Source organism: Macrotis lagotis, chromosome 6 (genome assembly GCF_037893015.1).
Source record: "Macrotis lagotis isolate mMagLag1 chromosome 6, bilby.v1.9.chrom.fasta, whole genome shotgun sequence".
Lineage (NCBI taxonomy): Eukaryota > Metazoa > Chordata > Mammalia > Peramelemorphia > Peramelidae > Macrotis > Macrotis lagotis.
The window spans coordinates 225047243-225069235 of record NC_133663.1 but is presented as its reverse complement, the minus strand read 5'-3'; the positions used below and the strand labels follow the sequence as shown (position 1 = coordinate 225069235).

The 21993-nt window shown below is 33.5% G+C and overlaps 1 protein-coding gene across 2 annotated transcripts in view; it reads left to right on the top strand.

The window, feature by feature from the left end:
• The first annotated feature begins 672 nt into the window (after nucleotides 1–672).
• The window catches only part of GRPR (gastrin releasing peptide receptor), a 57266-nt gene continuing 35945 nt past the window's right edge, over nucleotides 673–21993 (top strand). The window contains exons 1-2 of one of the 2 annotated variants that reach the window (XM_074192700.1): nucleotides 673–753; nucleotides 865–1511. In XM_074192700.1, coding sequence (XP_074048801.1) covers nucleotides 1096–1511 — 416 coding nt within the window. In that variant the 5' untranslated portion in view covers nucleotides 673–753; nucleotides 865–1095. Of the gene's footprint in view, nucleotides 1512–21993 lie in introns of both variants that reach the window. The other variant, XM_074192699.1, reaches the window with a different exon arrangement.

The window sequence follows — 21993 nt, the reverse complement described above, 5'->3', positions numbered from 1 at the left end:
GAAGGGATCCATAATACAGAAGAAAATGGTTGTAGACTTTGATATGTCTTAGAGCATTTTCTGAGTTTTCAGAATGTTAGCTATTAAAGAGTTAACACCCTTTTCTGTCACCCTTTGCCCCTAGCTCCCTCAAGGCTACAATATGCATTGCTAAGAATGATAAACTAGGGAACAGGTGAACTTGTCATATTTATTTGAGAGAATTACTAGAGTTCTCTTGTAAAATAAGTTTCCAGTTTCTAGTATACTGAAATGGAGTTGGAAATGTGAATGGGTTTGACTTTCCTTCAGATGGTTTCTAGTGCTGACTTCAGACAGGAAGTCAACACTTATTGAATACTAACTGTATGGAAATCGTGCTGAATTCAAGACTGAGGCTATATCTGTTATCATAAAGACAAATCAAAAAGGAAATCTGTTTCATTTCCCTCCAAAGAGCTAATGCTTGTCTAGAAAGGGACAGTAGATTGGGCAGTGAAGAAACTGTCCAGTAGGTGGCTGGCATTCTCTAGTCTAGAAGTAGCCCACAGTTGCCTTCCACTTCTTGTACTGAGCAGTCTTGTTGGTGAGAGCTGTCACGTGCAGTCTCTTCTGCCTATAGGATCCAAGGCTTTCCAAGAGCAGTTTCTTTCCCTCACTTTAAACCCATCTTTTTTTATATATACAGAGAGAGACGGGAATGAAAGCAGCAGCCAAAAGTTCTGGCAAATTGCAATCAGGCTAGTCCCTAGACTGGAATAGCATACAGAGGAGGTAAACTAACCAGATTTCATTCTGAGCATGTTCTCTTTTCTCTCTCTCTCTCTCTCTGACTTTTTTTCCTAACTTGGACTTTACTTGGAATTTTTTTAAACAAATTTACAGATTGATCTGCTTGGTTAGATAAATCTGAAGAACAGAACATATTCAAGATCACAAACCTGGCTGTCATGTCTAAAATACCATGGTATGTAGAGACTCCTGCCTAGTGATGTTTTTATTAAAGAAGATAAATTGCCTACCATAAAACTTTGCTTCTCTTTCATCCAATGACTGTACTATAACAAATTTCTTCTTAAGAATATCTAAGAGCACACTTGGGTGGCACAAGTTTAAATGATGGTACCAATGGAATGCTTACTTATGGGTTTGGAAGAAGACAACTTTATTAGTTGCAACATCTCTAACCACAGTGAAAACTTCCCTCTGAGCAATGACTGGTTTAACCCAGGATTCCTGTATATCATCCCTGTTGTGTATGGGCTCATCATTCTGATAGGACTGGTTGGCAATATTACTCTGATCAAGATCTTTTGCACAGTCAAATCTATGAGAAATGTGCCCAACTTGTTCATCTCCAGTCTGGCTTTGGGAGACTTGCTTCTGCTCATCACTTGTGCCCCTGTGGATGCTAGCAAGTATTTGGCAGACAGGTGGCTTTTTGGCAGAATTGGTTGTAAACTGATCCCCTTCATCCAGCTCACTTCAGTTGGGGTATCAGTCTTTACCCTCACAGCTCTCTCCGCAGACAGGTAAGTGTTCTATTGAAAGTCCAATCTCAATTTTTGATTTTTGTGTTTTTGCTAACTGTTCCCAAACCCATAATATCAATTTTCCTGTGTTATTTCAGGGGTTTTTTTTGGGGGGGGGAGCCCAGGCTCACTGGAAATTAGACTGTCTCCTCAGGGTTTACTTCTGAAAGTTTGTTGGTAAGAGATTTCCAAGAGAAAAGGTGAAAGTAATAGGGTAAACAAGGTGGGGAGAGTCAGGTAAACATCATATCTTCCATAGGGACATATGAAATAGAACCAAGACAGAGATGCACATTTAATAGTGAGTTGAACTGATGCATTTCTTCTCTGTCATTCCTTTTATCCTCCCACCCCCTCTAAGTTTCTGAGAGGAAACAGATAATACCTGGTACAATTTACATTTTATATAAAATATTCTCCCAAATAACATACAGCATATAAGGAAAATTTTATTGTTAGGAAAAGTTACAAAGAAGTTTTTTATGTCATTTCTTTTTCATTATATAAGACAGAGCTTAGAGCACAAATAAACTAGATTTCTTTGAATTCATTTCTCCTGGACAGCTTGACTTTTTCTCATGGCTAAATTCCAAGTTGAGTTTGGGTCAACTGAACAATTGACACAGTGCGATCTGCTATTTGGATATCCTGGTAGTGAAAGTTCACACAAGGTTACATTATTCAAAAAAAAAGAATCTGCAAGCTTGAATCCTCTGTCCTGCTTTTTGTTTGTTGTTCAGTTATTTAGTTGATTCTCTATTACCCCATGGGTTTTTATAATGGGGTTTTCTTGGTATGTCCTTCTCCAAAGTGTTCCTATTTGATAGATGAGGAATTGAGACCAATAGTGGAAAAATCACTTGCAAGTACTGAGGTCAGATTTTGAATTCAGATCTTCCTGATTCCAGGCCCAACATTCTACCCACCACACCACTTAGTTATGTGATTAATTTTATAATATTTATTAAAGTACTCCTATGCCCATTAACTCTGGAATTTAGTCTAGCAGAGTGCATCCTTCTGAGGAAATTGAAACATATTACCTTATTTCTCCCCACCGGCATGCCTTAGGACTTGATATTCATATAAGAAACATTTACTGAAAACCTAATTGATATAGTTGAGAGAGCTATAAGTTAGAAACAGTTTGAAAAATATTCACAAGATGCTCAGACTTATTTTTTGAATGTCTTAATGAACTTGGAATTATTAAAATATCTGTATATAGTAGTAGCCAGGCTTCTCACAGTTTCAAAGTCTGACATCTTTTTTCTTCAAAATACTATGACTAGGCGTGAGGGTTCTGGGAAATGCCTTCTAACTTTACCTCCAAATTAAATCTCAGCTATACTGCTCTTAAAGAAGTTTGATAAGCAGGAACCAAAATCAACAGGTAAAATAGGAGATGATTCACTTTGTAAATTTCTATCAGAAAGAAATACGGTACATTGCCCTACATGTGGTGCTGGGTTGTAATTTTTTAATCTAATTTGAATCCTAATTTATTATCTGACTATGTGAAGTTTGGTATAAACAAGAGAGAATTTTATTTGTCTGGTAAAGGTATGGGCACTGCTATCTGAAATATACTGCTTAACCCAAACAACAATTTCAAAAAATGAACAAAGAATAGAGGAAAGGAAACAAAGTTCTGACACTTTCCCTTATAGTTCAGGGCTCTACTTATTCAGACCTTCTGCTATGCACTGCCCTATTGGGCTTCAATGAGCACTGATGACCTCAGATGTTGAGATCATTGCAGAAAACTACTTCTTTCAATCCCCTTCAAAGGTAGTGGGAAAGGACTAGCTGAAGGCTGAGTGAAGGTCTTCCAGGATGAAATATTAGTCACATACAGAGGAAGAAGAGATTTTGTCTCCTGCTTAGGAAGGGAATTGGTAAAGCTCTCTCTCTCTCTCTCTCTCTCTCTCTCTCTCTCTCTCTCTCTCTCTCTCTCTCTTTCTCTGTAAATACATACATACACACACACACGTGTGTGCATATATGCTAAAAACTCATTTGTTGTTTTCTGGGTAATACTGAAGAGAAGGGAGAGAATACAAACAAAAAAAAGTAACCAAACTGAGATGATCTCCAGGGTTTCAGATCTTGCCAAAGTTTGTCATCAGTAGAAATGAAATAGCCTTTCAAATGTGTCTGGGGTCAAGAAGGAGACAAAGCCTTGGGGGTATATTGAATGTGGAAGTGCCTAAGTGTCCCAGGACACCCATCTCACCTTCCATGTATGCCTAAGGAAGAAACTCAACTCTTAGAGTACATAAATGTTTCTATCTTAAACACTTTGTGGAAATCTCAGCAAAGTTAACTGTTGAGAGCATGCTAATTGTGGTAAACAATGTGCCTTGGGTTTTCAGAGTCAAGTTCAGAAACTGACATTCACTTGGGTCAAATTCTTCCTGATTGGGTTCTCTGGCAAAGATACTGAAGGTTAGGTTTACCATTTCCCTCTCTAGTTCCTTTTGAAGATGAAGAAACTGAGGCAAACAAAATTAAATGGCTTGCCCAGAGTCACACAACCAGTAAGTTTCTGAGGCTGGATTTGAACTCATTCTCTTGACTCCTGGCTAGGCATTCTATCCATTGAACCACTTAGGTGCCCCATAAGGGAGTTAAAGATTATTTATTTTGAAATTTTATTTCCACACCCATGCTGCTCCATCTCTGGATTTTGAACTAGGACTCTGGGCTAATGCAGGTGAGTTTTTATCTTATCTCACCTGGAACCAGACACCCATAACGTGTCTAGACTGTCTACACACCATGTTTCCTTTTCTTTGCCTTTTGTTTCAGTTTCATTGTAATTATTATCTTCTGTGATTACAATGTATGCTCCTTGAGGGTAGGGATTATCTGCTAAATTGGATTTATGTCCTAATGCTTGACTCATAGTAATACATTTTATATGGGTTTTTTCCTATTTAGTTACTTAGTTAACTAGCTAGTTACATTTGATTAGCATTTGCTAATGGGGGATGCCCATCCTGAGAAAAGTCTTAGTGCCTCATAAGACATAATAAATACCTTAAAGAATGTTGAGTAGAGTGACTTGCTCACACAACCAGAGGCAGCTCCAGAATTACAATTTACATCTTCAAACTTTTTAACTCAATGTTTTATCAATTGCTTTTAATTATCTCCATCTCCCAGAATCCCTAGTTTCCTCCAAAGATACTCAAATGCCAAATCCTCCTTAAAATCATTAATGACCTCACCTGTTGCTAGTACTAGTCTCTCCCTCCCCCCCCCCAAATAAATTCTATTGTACTTATTTATATATGTGAGGAAAGAGGGGAAAGAGTACTGAGCTAGGCATCCAAAGACTCATCTTCCTGACTGCAAATTTGACCTCAGAAGTCCGTTGTTTGACCCTGGGCAAGTCATTTAATCCTACTTATCTCACTTTCTTCTTCTGTAAAATGAGCTGGAGGAGGAAATGGCAGAACACTTCAGTATCTTTATTAAAAAAAACCAACTGTCAGACATAACTGAAATGGTCAAACAGCAAAAAAAATATCTATTTGTGTATATACATGCAATCTCCACTGCTAAAATGTAAACTCTTTGAGGTACTGTTTCATTTCTGTATGTGTGTGCTCATTGTCTATCATAATATCTGACATTGAAAGGTATAATCCTTGATGATTGATTTATTTTTTTAGGCATCATGTCAAATAGTTATATTATAATGAATCTCATCAAAGCAAAGAACATAAATGTAGGGAAATTGTCTTAAAATTGAATGACTTGGCTTGCTAGTAATTTTCTAATATTTCATGTCACATGGGTTTCCATCATGGGAATGGTATCAGCACCTACAGCTGAGACTCTAAGCATATATTCATATAGCCTTCAGCAAAGTTCAACTAGTTAATTCATAATATGGGTAAAATACTATGGTAGGAAGTGGAAAAGAAACAAGAAATTTGTAAAATAAAATTTTATAAGATGTAGTGCCAAAACATACTTATTGAACTATAATAATCCCTCTGCCTTCAGCAAAGTTATTAGATATATATGACACAAACATATATGTAACAATAACAACATTTGTATAACATTTTAAGGTTTTCAAAGTGTTTTACTTCTATTATCTCATTTAACCCTTAGAACTACCATGTGAGGTAGATCCTGATTTTAAACTTGAAGCAACTGAAAGACTGGCATTTTAGGTCATGCAGCTATAAAGTATTTGATTAGGATTTAAACTTGGGTCTTCCTGACTTCAGATCTGGCACTTTGCAAAGAGATACTTGATAACTACAGATGGTGTAAATAAGTTTTATATATGAGACCCAAAAAGAAGGGGATTGTGATTAGCTAGGATTAAGGAAGGTTTGTTAGAGGAGGATGCACTTATCCTTAAAGGACAATTAGGATTTTAACAGATGGAAATGGAATAGAAAATAGCCTAGGAATTATTAAAAAAAAAGGGGGGTGAGCAAAAGCATTGAGACTGGAATAACTGGAGCATTGCAGAGGGTAGCAAATAGCTAAATTTTCATGAAATCTAAAAGTTTACAAAAGAAAATAGTAGGTGATCAAATGAGACAGATGAGGGGGCTTCAGATTGTGAAAGGCCTCTTATCCCAAATTAATTAATCTTGTAGAGATATTTCATTGTATACTTACATGTTTTTCTTCCTTAATATAATGTAAACTGTTTAATGAAGGAACTGTTTCATTTTTGTCTGTGCTTAGCATAGTGTCTGTCACATAGTGAGTGGCATAAATGCTTGTTGGTTTATTAATACTAAATTTTTTCTGTAGGCAGTATGGAGTTATTGAAGGATTAGATTAGATTTTGTGATTTGTAGATGATTAGATTTGATTATTAGATTTGTATATCAGGATAATTATTCTGGCAATAGTATAAAGGCTAGATGGAAGTAGGGGAACAGATGAAGCAGGAGGCCTGTTTTTTAAAATATATTTTTTCAATTAAATTGTATTTTATTTTTGGTTCCAAATTTTCTCCCTCTCTCTCCCTTTCACTCACTCAGTAAAGAGGCAAGAATAAAAAATTTCAAATATGTATAGTCACGTAAAACACATTTCTGCCTTAGTCATATTAAAAACAAAATAATGTTCAGTTTGTACTCTGAGTTCATCAGTTCTCTTTCTAGAAGCAGATAATATTTTTTATCATAATCCTTTTGAATTATGGTGGTTTATTGTGAAGATTAGTTATTAAATCTTTCACAGATGATTTTTCTTTACTATATTGCTGCTAGCAGGGTAGATGGTTCTCCTGGTTTGCTCACTTCACTTTTCATCAATTCACAAATATTCCCAGGATTTTCTGAAGCAATGCCTTCATCATCTTTTACAGAACAATAGCGTTCTATCACAACTATATATCAAAATCTGCTCAGCCATTCTCCAATTGATAGGAATCCTCTCAGTTACCAGTTCTTTGCCACCATAAATAATTTTGTGTACACATAGGTCCTTTTTCTTTGATCTTTTTGGGTTATAAACCTAGTAGTGGTATTGTTAGGTTAAAGGCTACACATATATCAATAGCTCTTTGGCCATAGTTCCAAATTGCTTTACAGAACAGTGGGGATAGTTCATAGCTCCATCAATGTTGCATTGTTTTCCTGCATTCTCTCCAGAATTTGTCATTTCTATCTTTTTTTTTGTCATCTTAGTCAATCTAATCCATCTGAGGTGATACCTTGCAGTTATTTTAATTTGTATCTATTTAATTGTTGGTAATTTATGACATTTTTTCACATGGCAATTGATATTTGGGTTTCTACCATAGTAGTTTTGGAAAGGCAAATAATGAGTGCCTGAAGTAAAGGTGGAAATGGTAAAGAAAACTGTAGAGAGCTGTAGAGAAAAGACAAATGAGAGATTTCAAAGAAAGAAGAAAAGATTATATAGAACAGGAAAGTTGGTAATGTGAGTGACTGAATGGAACCAGGGACAAAAATAAAAAAGGAAAGATGATATTAATTTGGGAAGGAAAAATAATTTCATTCCGGACATGTTAACTCTGAGTTATTCTTTTGTTGTCGAGTTGGGGATAGTAGTTTAAGATGTAAGCCTAAATCTTTATAGAAAAGTCAGAACTGGATAAATACAACTGGGAGTCAACCATATATTAATAATCATGGAAGTCATATTAGTAAATGGGTTCAAGGAGGTAGAAAGTTTGTACAGAAGAAGGGACTGAGAATAAAATATCAGCATTGATGTGACAAAGGAAGAATGATTTGAGAGATAAAAGAAGACCCTCCAGAATGATGTCTCAAAAGTCAAGGGAGAAGAGAACATTTAAAACTTCAAGGAAGTTGTCAAAAGCCTTAAAAGAGGCAGAGAGGTCAATCAACAAGTATTTATTAAGGACGTATTTTGTGCCAAATACTATGTAATTACTGTGTAATGTCCTGGAGATAAAAATAAAAAGAATAAAATAATTTTTACTGTCAAAAGGTTTTCACTTAGCATAAAGACTGAAGAAAGATCTTTGAACATAATAATAAAAAGTGTCACTGGTGACCTTTGAAAGAACAATTTCTTTTTTCGTTTTTAATTTTACCCTTATACTTAAAAATTAATATTTCCTATGTTTTAACATAATTGTAATTGTATAACCTATATCAGATTACTTGCTGTCAAGAAGAGAGGGGAGAGTGGTAGAAAAATGTAAAACTCAATATCTTTTGAAAAATGAATGTTGAAAATTATCTTTATATGTAACTGGAAAAATAAAAGTAAAATACTTTGAAAATCAAGATTTCCACATACAAATTAGAATAGAAAAAAGAAGATTGCATATGAAACAGGTATCTCCAATATATTGTGCTTTTTTTAAAGCATATATTAATTTTAACATGTTATTTTCAAAGCTGACTTCATTGTGTTTCCTTCAGAACATCATTCTGTTCTTTTCTATTAATTTTCTTTTAAATGTTTCAATAACCCTTATTTCTTTATTTTTTTGGAGCAGTACCATCACTATCCCTCTTTTTGTTCTCCCAAATGTCCCTCCTTCAATTGGGAAAAACTCTTGGAACAAATAAGCACAGTAAAACAAAATCAATTTCCTAATGGATTCATCTAGGGCAGTTAGGTGGTGCTAATGGATAGAGAGTACTGGGTTTGGTATCAAAAAGATTCATCTTCCTGAGTTCAAATCCAGCCTCAGACCCTCGCTAGCTTTGTGACTCTGGGCAAGTAACTTAATTAACTCTTTTGTCTTGGTTTCCTCATCTGTAAAATGAGCTGGAGAAGAAAATGGCAAGCCATTGCAGTATCTTTTCTACAAAAACCACAAGTGATTCACAAGGAACCAGACATTGAGTTAAATGACTAAACAAAAATAGACATTTCCAAAAAGCATATACTTCATCCTCCATCTTGCATTCATCATCTCTCTATCAGGAGGTGGGTAGTAAGTAGGCTTTATCAATTTTCTGCAGTTGTTGTCAGTCATTTGCATTGATTGAAGTTCTTAAGTTTTTTAAAGCTATCTTGAAAATATTATTGCATAAATTGTTTTCTTATTTCTGTTTACTTCATTCATCATCAGTTCATATAGGTTCTCCTAGTTTTCTTTGAGTCCTTCCCTTTAACCATTTCTTTGCAGCAATAAGACTACATTACATTTGTATATGCCATTCCCCAGTTGATGAGTATCCATTTAGTTTCCAGTTCTTTGTCACTCTAAAATGATTGGCTAAAAAAAAATTTTGTGTGTATATATATATATATATATGTGTGTGTGTGTGTGTGTGTGTGTGTGTGTGTAGTAGCATTGTCTGTTTAAAGTATAAGCATGGATTATTGACTTCTGGAACATAATTCTAAAATTCCTTTCCAGAATGGACATTATAAATATGTACTATACATATATATGTTCCACAGCTTCCTCTTCCCCCCCCTTCTCCCCATCTCCTCATCAACCATAGCTTCATGTTTTCATCATCTGTGCTTAACTGATAGAAGATTTATGGAAAGGGTTATTTTGATTTGCATTCCCCAATAATGATTTGGAGCATTTTTAATATATTTGTTGCTTGTTTGTTTTTCTTTTTGAGAATGACCTGTTCATTTTATTTCATTATTTATGTCTTGGAGAATCACAGTGAGAACAGTTTCAATATAGTGTTGTAGAGGGAAAACAAATTTCCAAGGACTAAGGTGTGAGTAAGTTATGAGGAGATCATAATAAACACAAAGCATTTTGCAAAATCCTGCTCTGATAAAAATTATTTCTATCAGGGTTATATGCATACTTGTACCATCAACTTGGCAGTGTGCCAAGGACACAGTCTATGAGTATTGTCCTTAAAAGAGTTAACAAGGCTTAGAAACCTTTTATACTTGCACCCAGACAAAAACACACACATGCTTGGAGAATCTGGCTCATGATATTTTAAAAACACATAAATAAACTTTATTAAATGTCAGATCCATTGTTTTTTTTTTCAACTTAACTCTGAGGACTTTAACCAGATGCTTTCTTCTAAGCCTGAATTAGAGTCACCTTGCACATGAAAATTATGGAACCTAATAGAAAGAACACTGGTTTTAGTCAGAGGTTCTGGGTTCAAATCCTAGTTCTGACATCTGCTTATATGACTTTAGGTAACTCACTCAATGTCCCTTAGACTAATTTTCCCCATCTATAAAATGAGGGGTTGGACTATGTAGCCTTTGAGGTTCCTTCCAGCTCTTAATATACATCCTATTATATCTCTTTGTTATTCAGTTCTGTCTGACTCCTCATGATCCCATTTGGGATTTTCTTGGCAAAGATACTGGATTGGTTTGCCAGTTCTGACTCTAGCTCATTTTACAGATAATGAAAGAGGGTTAACTGACTTACCCAAGGTCCTCCTAATTCCAAGGCTGGTGTTCTATTCACTGTGCCATCTAGTTCATTAGGAAGTCTCTTCATGGGGCGGCTAGGTGGTGCAGTGGATAAAGCACTGGCCCTGGAGTCAGGAGTACCTGGGTTCAAATCTGGTCTCAGACACTTAATAATTACCTAGCCATGTGGCCTTGGGCAAGCCACTTAACCCCATTGCCTTGCAAAAACCTAAAAAAAAAGTCTCTTCATTACCATTCAAGCATATCTAGACTCCCAAACCTTAGGAACTACATATTGAAGCAAAGTTATATTACATTCCTATCTTCTCTAAAATTTAATTTTTCAACTAATTAAGTGCTAAGCTTAGCAGTAGCACTTAATAAAGCATAGGAAACTATGAGAACTACATAAAGCTGCATGAGCCTGTGTATTATGTAATGTGTTTCTATAATCATTTTCCAGCCAGATTGTGTAAGCTTTTTGAGTGCAATGACCACCGTAGATTTCTTCTTTATTTCCTATGGAATCCAATAAATGATTCAACACATAGCAAGAACTTGATAAATATGTATGGATTCACTGATAACTGTCAATAAATGGGAGCACAAAATTCTTTTTTTAGCTTTCTGTCTTCATTCATTCATTCACTCAATATATGTGACTCCGCATTATCCCATTTTTAATGAATCATACTAAATTTTGGATGAAACATGAAATTTAGATGACTCCATCCTGAACAGTATGGCCAAACAATGATGGGTAACATTAGCATTTTTAAAAACCTCAATGAACAGCCAATGGCAATAATAACTTTCCCATAGTTGCCCAGATATAATGGTGATCCATAAAAAACTTAAAAATAAAGGGTTTTTTTGTAAATATCCTGCCAAATAATATTCAGACTATGTTGAATAAATAACTTTTCAAGTAAACAGTTCTAACAAAGAAGATCAGTCATGTGACTTGACAAAGTCAAGTAGTGACTTGTCTCAGGACCATTTCTATCTGAACTCCATAAAAAAGGGGAATAAGAAGAATGAGATGATAATAAAATAATGAGAGAAAGAGAGAACATTTATTATTTATTCAATGATTACTAAGTACTAGAAATACAAAATATAGTTTCTGCCCTCAAGGAGCTTGCATTCTTTTGGAACAAGACAAGGAAACTAAAAATGAATTGCAGAAAGTAAGGGGACAACATAGAGAAGTTGCAATATTATAATAATAACACATTTATATAGTGCTCTGTGAGAATTTAACTTGAAGCTCACTCTACTTGACTGAGTAGTATTCCTGTCAGTGGTTCAGAATTTTGATATCCAGGTTTTTGCCCAAAGCTTGTAGACATTTCTATTGGGAAAAGGCAGCACAGTGAACCAACTAGTTTACATCACCAGCAGCTACATCCCAACACGCTTCCCAACAACAACAACCCCTAGAATCTTGTGGCATTAGTAACTACCTTTACTCCCCATGCCAGTCCCTTACCTCCTTAAGACTTGGAGGAAATAAAATAGATTACCAACTTATTAAAGATTAAGGAACTCACCTCCAGAAGATGCAATAAGATAAATAGTATCAAAGGGAAGTTCCAAGGAGGAACACAGTTGGACCATAATATGGTCCCAATTTACATATCCAACCTTATTTCTCTCTATTCTTCTACATGTATTCTATATATCAGTCAAAAAGGCAAACTGAAAGTTTCTCAATCATATTATTCATATTTGCATATTTTCTTTTATTCCTCCATACTCTTCCTTCTCTAAATATTCAAATTATTTTGTTGTGGTTTAGTCATGTCTGACTCTTCATTAGCCCATTTGGGATTTTCTTGACAAAGATACCAGAAAGATTTTGCTATTTCCTTCTCCAGCTCATTGTACAGATGAGGAAAATGAAGCAAACTAGGATAAGTGACTTGCTCATAGTCATACAGATAATGTGTCTGAGGCCAGATTTGAATTTAGGTCTTCTTGATTCCAAGTGTAACATTCATGATCCATGAGCCCAGGTCACTCACTTCTTTCATGGAGACTTTCCTCTTTTGCAGAGTCATAAGGTTTCTTCTCAGTAGCATCCATTATTTGACCATCAAACATTCTTGAGGAATAGCTTCTGTTATTATCATTTAATTATATTATTTAATTTTTCATAGTTGTAAGCCTTTATATCCTGACTTATTAACAAAATTGTTGCTACCTGAGTGCAGGATTACACCTTCTACTACAGCATCTAATTCAGCAACAATTACTTAATGACATCAATAATAAGAACGAATAATCTGTTTTTCCCCAGACCTCAGTTATCTGAGACAACACCCATTCAATGACTTTGGCTTTTCTCTTAACTGGGTTTCTTGACTCTTCTCTTGGTCCTGGACTCCTTTGACTCTGGAGAAGTAGATGAGGCTAATGACTTTGGGTAGCTCAGCCTCACTTAAATCCAATTTATTGGCAAGTCAAGATGTTAACCTTGTGTTATCATTGGTCCTCTTTGAGAAGTATAAAAAACTTACAAATTGCATCTGGAACCTCAGCTAGCAATGGAGAAGAAAATTCAAATTGATTCAGTATTTTAATGTTTTCTTCACAAACAATTATATTATTTTAAAAACAAAGAAAAATGGTAGGATATCCTTTAATAACTATGGCTAGGGAAGGAATTAACAAATGGGAAGGAAAAAATCCTGAATTTCCCCAATAGTAATTGGTGATTAGTTCTCTCAATCAATAAGTATTCATTGTTTGCTTATTTGGCATCATATTAGATCCTACACAACATCAGCTCATTCCAGATTTAGTAGTCTTGATTTCTTTGCTCTTAGTTTTCCTTTTTCAAGATCACGATTATATATTTTATAAAGTCTCATGTGCCCAATTAGTGATTACTCCTGCCAATTTACATGATTGTGCAGTGGCAAAACATGAACACTTCAGGTTAGTATCTGAATTGTGAAACATTCACTATAATACAAGCCAAAAACCCCAACTCCCTCAAAGGCTTTTCAAAGCTGCACACTCGCCTCCACATCCATTACAACTGACTGGAATTGTAAGCTCTCTTGATAGTATTTATATTAGGAGCAGTGCTTGAGTTGAGAAAGAGTTTATTCTCTTCCCCTTTTATAACTTGTTTTGATCTGTAATGATTAATGATATTAACATTTAAAATTACCTGTTAGGGTTGGAAGGCATTGTACTAGAGTAAAAAAAAAAAAAAAAACACTCCTTCTGCAAGTCAGAGGGATCTGTCTTCCTAGACCTGCTTTGCTATCAATGGTTTGCGTGACACTAGACAAGTCACTTAACTTCTTTAGACCTCAGTTTTCGGTGGTGGCTAGGTGATGCAGTGGATAGAGCACCGGTCCTGGAGTCAGGAGTACCTGAGTTCAAATCCAGCCTCAGACACTTAATTACCTAGCTGTGTAGCCTTGGACAAGCCACTTAACCCCATTGCCTTGCAAAGAAAAACTAAAAAAAAAAGTTAGACCTCAGTTTTCTCACCTAAAAAAATAAGAGTTTGGGCTAAATGATTTCCAAGGTCCCTTACAACTTGAAATTTTATGATCCAGTTGTATTGGTCCTTTAAATCTATGGAGACTACCTATTTCTTCCTAGATCTTGTGCCTTTGATTGCATTAGAGGCCACCAAATGAATGTATTGTCTTAATACTTAGATTTTTTTCAAGCATGGATAATTGATGGAAGGCATATGACTGAATAAAAAATGGGAGATCACTGAAGGTCCTTGGAAAAGGAGAGATGAGCTGCTAGGCTTTGAAGGATGAATAAGATTGGAATGTGTCTCCATGGCTCTGGATTTAAAACCTAGAGAGTTATGCTCAAATCTTACCCCAGTCACTTACAAACTGCCTCAGTTTTCTAATCTATTAAATTATATTACTTTTGCTGCTTCCCTTATGGGATTATTGTGAAGAAAGCTCTCTGTAAAACTTGAATGAATATGCAAATGTGAGCAACCATTATTATTTTTTGCTATTATTTCTTTACAAAAATAAGTTAAATAGAAAATAACAATATACATTATCTACTCACAATAAGAGAAAGAGTCAAATAAAGTGTGACCAGATTCCTGCTCAATTCTTGCAATCTGAGAGTGGGAACAAAGAGTAAATTTGTATCATGGATTCTAAATCAGGTATAATTTAATTCCTCAAAAAGCTTCTCTTTATAGAAATATATATGTACACACACACGTATATGTTATAGGTCTAGTAAAGATTCTGCAAGAAATTTTCTGTTAGTGATAAGACTATTAATTATGAATTTGTATCTATTGAAAATACTAGTTGTGTTTTTCATCAGAAATAGGCTTAATTTCCTCTGTTGCTCCACAATTTCCTTGAAAAGTCATTATTCTTGGAATTTTTCATTCTCTCATGCCATCCAATCCAGAATTTCATCCTTTTTTTATCTCTTTAGATATAAAGATCTCAACCTTTTTATAATTCTAATGTTCTTTGGGCAGTGTGTGTGAAAAGCTAATATAATATTAATATAGTTTATAAAATAATAAATGCTAATCTGATATTGTTATTGTGAAATGATAATATAATGTAACAATTTTTAAAGCATAAAATGGTTTGTAAAGGTTTTTATTCATAATAATGCCATGAAGTAAACATGACAAGCAATTACTATTTCTATTTTATAAATCAAGAATCTTAGACTCAAGTGGAAACAAATGACAGATTCTAAGTGTTGGGACTGGGACGTGAAATTTTCTGACTCTAAAGCTAATGTTCTTTTCAATACAGCTAGGTTCCAATGAGTGCAAATAATGAATCCTGGAAAGTGGTTGTATATATTTGAATTAACACTATGGAAAGTTATAATTATGAAAAATATGGTAATTTAATCAAGTCCAATGGCAGTATGCCTTTTGGCTTCCAATAATACAGCCCCTTTAGAGGGATTCAATATTAGCACCAAGGGGAATCTAACTTTTTACCTTGTAACCTCTTCGTTTGATTCAGTGTTCTAGCTTAAAGTAGTTAAAAAGTGTGATGAGAGAGTGAATTCTCTCAGTTCAAATAAATTTTTTATTTCATTTAGAGGGTGAGTTAGACACACAATGTGATGGTCTTATTCCATTCAATAGCAAGTTTACTTTGGCAAAAATATTATACTTCACTTTTCCCCTTCTCCTTCCATAGCTACATCTGTAGGAACTAACTAAAGTTTATACTTTAATTGCTTACATCCTATCCCCAACTCCTTCCTTCCTTTCCCCAAATCCACACCTGCTCTACTTAGCTTTGTTTTAAAAATTTGGGGTGATCTCTTAGAAGGGTTAGATTTTTTTCCCCTCTTAAACATTTTAAACACAACTTAAAAATAACAGAATAGTTTGTTTAAACAAAAATCTCTCAGTGACTTATTTATAATATATAAAAGTAGGATAGATTAAAACTTTTTTAATACAATGTTACCCTTAATATAATTAGTGCTGTCAAGGATGGTCTTAGATTTAAAATTCATTGTTTATGCTTTCATAAGCATAAGCAAATAAAATTTTGGAGTTTAAATTTAATAAAAATTCAGTTTTTGAAAAGATTTTAGGATTTAGTTAGGAACAGGTGGGGTGTCTTTGTGAGGCATTAAGGAGAAAAATAACATTAAATTATTGAAATATAAATTATTAAACTTTTTTGTTTGCTTATTGGGAGATGGATATCAGTGTGAAAAGCTTTTCGAAAAAGAGAACTAAGTGCCATGGATTAGAGTCAAATTTGAAAGTGTGCTAGATTAGGAGAGTCACAGGACACTAGTGTTAATAGAAGAAACCTGAAAGCCCTCTTTATTTTGCAGAAGAGAAAACTGAAACCCCAAAATGCTAAGTGAACTGTCCAAGTCCATACTACTAGGAAGAGCAAGATTCAGAACCAGATGTTCTGTTTACAAATGCATTGGTTTCTATACCAAATTTCCTCCCAATTCCAGATATTCTACTAACTGTGTGACCAAAGAGAAGTCACTTAATTTTATGTATCAGTTTCCTTATCAGTAAAATGAAAGTTTGGGACCTTTTAATACAAATTGACTATATTAACTAGGAATTACTACAGCCCCATAAGCACTCCATTTCAGTATGTTTATCAATGCTCTTTTCTCCAAAATCTATTATTTTTATTCCCCAAAAGAAAGTTTTAATTTCATATATTACATAATGTATAATATATACTACATTATATATTAAATAAATAGATTTATATATAAATAGATTTATTGAAATAGATTTTGGCCTACTCCCCTTCTCATTAATGGTTCATAGCCTATTCATCATTTAAGGCTAAGGATAAGTGTTTTGCAGCATTCTTTAGTAATTCACAATGAATCTTGCCACAGCCTACCAGATACAGAACTTGTATATGATCATGATTAGGCAAAAAAGAGAAAGGGGAGGCGAAAATTAATCACCACTTGAAGGCATGGTCTCCAAAAGGAGAGAAAAGTGGATGTAAATAATACGACATTGGGTAAGAACAGCATCCCACCAAAACACCACAATTCAAGGGAAAAATAAACAGAAAACCTCTTTGCAGAAGTAGAAATTTTGTGAGAAAATCTGGAAGATTGATGGCTGCTGATCATTTGACTTGAGGCTTTATGCAATGACATTTTCCTTTCCCTACTCCAATTTCATCTTGACTTATGTGCATTGCTAATGAGCATCATCCTTGAAACTTCTTCCAGAATAACTTGTAGACTCATATAATGCTGATCTTTCCCCTTCTAAAACCTTAACTGTATTGATTCAAATATTGACCATAAATTAAAATGTGATATTCTTTGAAAAGTAAAAAAATAGCTTTATAACAAGAATAACTACTTCAAATTACCGCATACAATAGATTTACTATGACTTTTTGCATTTAACTTGTTTTTTCATGCAAATAATTTTATTTATATGTCTTTATTATCATTTTTCTCCTTGCCTTTGTTATTTTTGCCATCATTTGCTTATTCTTGTTCTCACAATATCTCTTTACTGTCATTCAAAAATTGTTTGAAAAGCAGAAGTTTTAAAATTCATGGATGTTAGTTTCAGGACATATGCTTTCCCAACAAGTTATAAAAAGCAACAAAGTGTTCAACCTTCCACCTGGCTCCCAAGGGTCCCATTTTAAATCAGTGCTTTCATCTATGGTACTACGTGGGATTATAGATTCTACTTAGCTTTTTGCAAAAGTCAGAAGGACAGAGAATTCAGTCTCTATTTTGAATTTATTTGGGCATTATCTACACCATGAAATTAACTCTTGATTCTAAACTTTCATGTTCCATAATTGTTTACATTCTTCAATTTTCTATATTATGCATATATAATCTAGTCTCATTTATTATTTTATTGCAGTTTTTTTATCTCCCCAAGTAGACTATAAATGTCTTATGATCAGGGACCATCTTTTCTTCTAATTCTGTACTCTGTATCACCTAATTAGTGCTTAATAAATACTTGTTTGATTGATTGATCACCTGGACTGTCTTTATCTGAATATTCCAACAGCTTCCTGACTGGTCTCCCAGGCTCTATTAATCTTCCTAATGGTCAAGTATGATCAGACTTTCCCATTAAAATACTATAGCTTCCCTCATCAAATGCTGACCACTAATTTTTTTCTTCTCTTGTCTCACAGAAATAGGAAATGGAATCCTCAGATTATTTGTTACCTTCTAACACTTCAGGATGTTAGTTTTACCACTTCTCTTTCAATCCTTGCTAATATATCAATCTACCTGTGTCTCATTCATTCTTCTACATTTCTCCATGACTGGTTCCTGGCTCAGTCTTCCCCTTTATTTAATCCTCTGCTATTATTTTCAGAGATTTTAATATCCATATGATAAGCATTCTAACCATTTTGACTTCATACTTTCTTGAATTCCTCAACTAGATCTATGACACTGTATATGTAAGATTATTTCCTCTGCTTCAGTTTCTTTATCCTAAAATGATAGATTTTTAATCAGTGATTTTTATTTTCCTCCATGATTTTGACCTATAAAAAATCATGAGGAACAGATCTCATAAAATTAGAAAAAGATGGACAAGTCCTTATTTTCAAAACATTGACTAAGGTAGATACACATTCATATACACAATTTGATCAGCCATCCCCCAAATAATGAATATTCCCTCAATTTCTAATTCTTTGCCATTCAAAAAAATTGCTATAAATATTTTTATACATTAGTTTTTTATCCTTCTCGTGACCTCTTTGGGATATAGACCTACTAGTGGTATTGCTGGAGCAAATCTATACAGTTTTATTAACCTTTGGATGTAGTTCCAAACTGCTCTCTGGAAGATTGGATCAATTCATAACCCCATCAGCAATGCATTAGTGTCCAGTTTTCCCACATCCCCCCAACACTGATCATTTTCCTATTTTGTCATATTGACCAATCTGATAGGTGTAATGTTTTAATTTGCATTTCTCTAATCAATAATGATTAAAGCATTTTTCATATGAATTCAGATATCTTCTATTTCTTCATCTGAGAATTGCCTGTTCATATCCTTTGACCAATGATCAATGGAGGAAAGACTTATATTTGTATAAATTTGACTACATATTTTAGAAATGAATCCTTTATCAAACACTAATTGTAAAAATTGTTTCCCGACTTAGTGCTTTTCTTTTGATCTTGGTTGTATTGGTTTTATTTGTGCAAAACCTTTTTATATTTAATGTAATCAAAATTATCCATTTTTCATTTTATAATGTTCTCTATCTGTTCTTTGTCCATAAATTACTCCCCTTTCCACAAATCTGACAGAGTCTCCTAAGTGGTTTATGGTATCTTTTATGTCTAAATCCTCTACCAATTTCAACCTCATCTTGGTAAAAGGTGTGAGATACTGATCTATGCTTAGTTTCTGTCATACTATTTTACAGCAGTTTTTATTAGAGTTCTTATTCCAGAAGTTGGAGTCTTTGAGTTGATCAAACAGTATATTATTACTATTTCTTTTATACCTAATCTATTCCACTGATCCACCACTCTATTACCAATTTTTTTTCTAGCTCAATAAAGTAACTTTTGGTAATTTGATTGGCCTGGCACTAAATAAGTAATGTAATTTAAGTAGAATTATATTTTTATTAAATTATTATGACCTATCTATGAGGAATTCATATTTATATAATTATTTAGATAGGTTTTTATTTGTGTGAGAAGTGTTTTGTAACTGTTTTCATAGAGTTTCTGAGTTTATCTTGGCAGATAGACTCCCAAATATTTTATGGTGACTATAATTACTTTAAATGGAATTTCTCTTTTGATCACTTGCTGCTGTGCTTTGTTTTATATATATATATATATATATATGTATATATATATATATATATATATATATGAGAGAGAGACATTCTGATGATTTATGTGTTTTTATTTTATATCCTGCTACTTTGCTAAAGTTGCTAATTGTTTCAAGGAGTTTTTAGTTGATTTTCTAGGATTCTCTAAATTCTCATATCATCCACAAAGAGCTAGTTTTGTTTCCTCATTGCCTATTCTAATTCCTTCAATTTCTTTTTCTTCTTGGTGCTAAAGCTAATATTTCTAATATGATGTTGAATAATGGTGGTGATAACAGTTTCACTCTTTTTTTTTTATTTTTTTTTGTAAGGCAAATGGGGTTAAGTGGCTTGCCTAAGGCTACACAGCTAGGTAATTATTAAGTATCTGAGACCTGATTTGAACCCAGGTACTCCTGACTCCAGGGCCGGTGCTTTATCCACTACGCCACCTAGCCACCCCAACAGTTTCACTCTTGATCTTATTGGGGATGCTCCTAGCTTATCTCCATTACAGTTTCCTGATTCAGGTTTAAGATAAATGTTGCTTATTTTTTTAAGGAAAACTCCATTTATTTATTCCTTTCTCATTAGTGTTTCTAATAGGAATGGGTACTGTATTTTGTCAAAAGTTTTTTTCAGCATCTATTGAAATAGTCATTTGATTTCTGTTAGTTTTGTTATTGATATGGTCAATTATGCTGATAATTTTTCTAATAGCAACCATAAATCCTATCTGATTATAATGTATCATCCTAGTGATAACTGGCTGTAATCTCTGCTAAGATTTTATTTAAAATTTTTGCATCAATATTTAGAGAAATTGGTCTAAAAGTTTCTTTGTTTTTACTCTTTCTGGTTCTATATCGGTGTTCTTTCTTCTCCTATCTTTTTTTCAATTAATTTATATAGAATTGGAATGAATTGCTCTTTAAATTATTAGTGGAATTCACTTTTGGATCCATCTGGCCCTGGAGACTATTTGTTACAGAATTTATTAATCAAAACAAAACAAAACAAAATAAAATACATACACACATGCAAAAAAAAACCCAACCCTTCAGAAACTGATGAACACTATAAAAATTATCTCTTTCCCTTAATCCTAATTCCTCATACTGAAAATAACTAATCTGTAAATATGTTTATCAAAATATATATGTACAATGCTAACCTGTCTGTTCACCCCTTAAGGGGAGAGGGGTGAGAATGGAGGGTGGAAGGAAATTTCATAACTTAAAAATATGCATGTGCATATGGATGAAAATAAATATAAAAAAGAATGATAAAAAATTAATTAATCACTTGTTCAATTTCTTTTTATGAAATGGGTTTATTTAAGTATTTAATTTCTTCTGTTAATCTGTATAATTTATAATTGTGTAATTATTCACCATTACACTTAGATTGTGAAATTTATTGGCAAACAGACAAAATAGCTCTGAATTATTACATTAATTTCCTCCTCATTTTGATACTGATAATTTGCTTTTCTTATTTCTTGTTTAAATTAACCAAAGATTTATCTATTTTATTGGGTTTTTCAAAAAACCAACTCTTAGTTTTATTTATTATTCCAATGCTTTTCTTACTTTCAATTTTACTTATCTCTCCTTTGATTTTCAGAATTTCTAATTTGATATTCAATTGAGACTTTTTAATTTGTTATTAATTTGTTGCACGCCCAATTTTCATGGTCTTTTTTTGCATGTGATTTTTATTGCATCTTGATCTGAAAATGATGCATCTAATATTTTGGCCTTTCTGCATTTTATTGTGAGATTTTTAATGCCCTAATATATAGTCAATTTTTGTGCAGTTGCCTTGTATTATTGAGAAATATATATATATATATATATTCTATCCCCATTCAGCTTTCTCCAGAGATCTATCATATCTAACTTTTCTAAAATTCTATTCTTCTCCTTAATTGCCTTCTTGTTTAATTTCTGGTTATATTTATCTAGTTGTGAGAAAGGGAGGCTGAAGTCCCCCACCAGTACAATTTTGCTGTCCATACCTTCCTATAATTCCTTTAGCTTCTCCTCTAAGAATTTGGATGCTATACCACTTGATACATATATGTTTAATATTGACATTACTTCATTGTCTATGGTACCTTTTAAGAAGATGTAGTTTCCTTCCTTATTCTTTTTGCTTTTACTTTGTCTGAGATATGGATTGCTACCCCTAATTTTTTCATCTCAACTGAAATAAAACATATTCTGCTCCAGCCTTTTACCTTTACTCTGTGGGTATCTCTATCTGCTTCAAATAGTATAGTATTCTGGTTTCTTATCCACTCT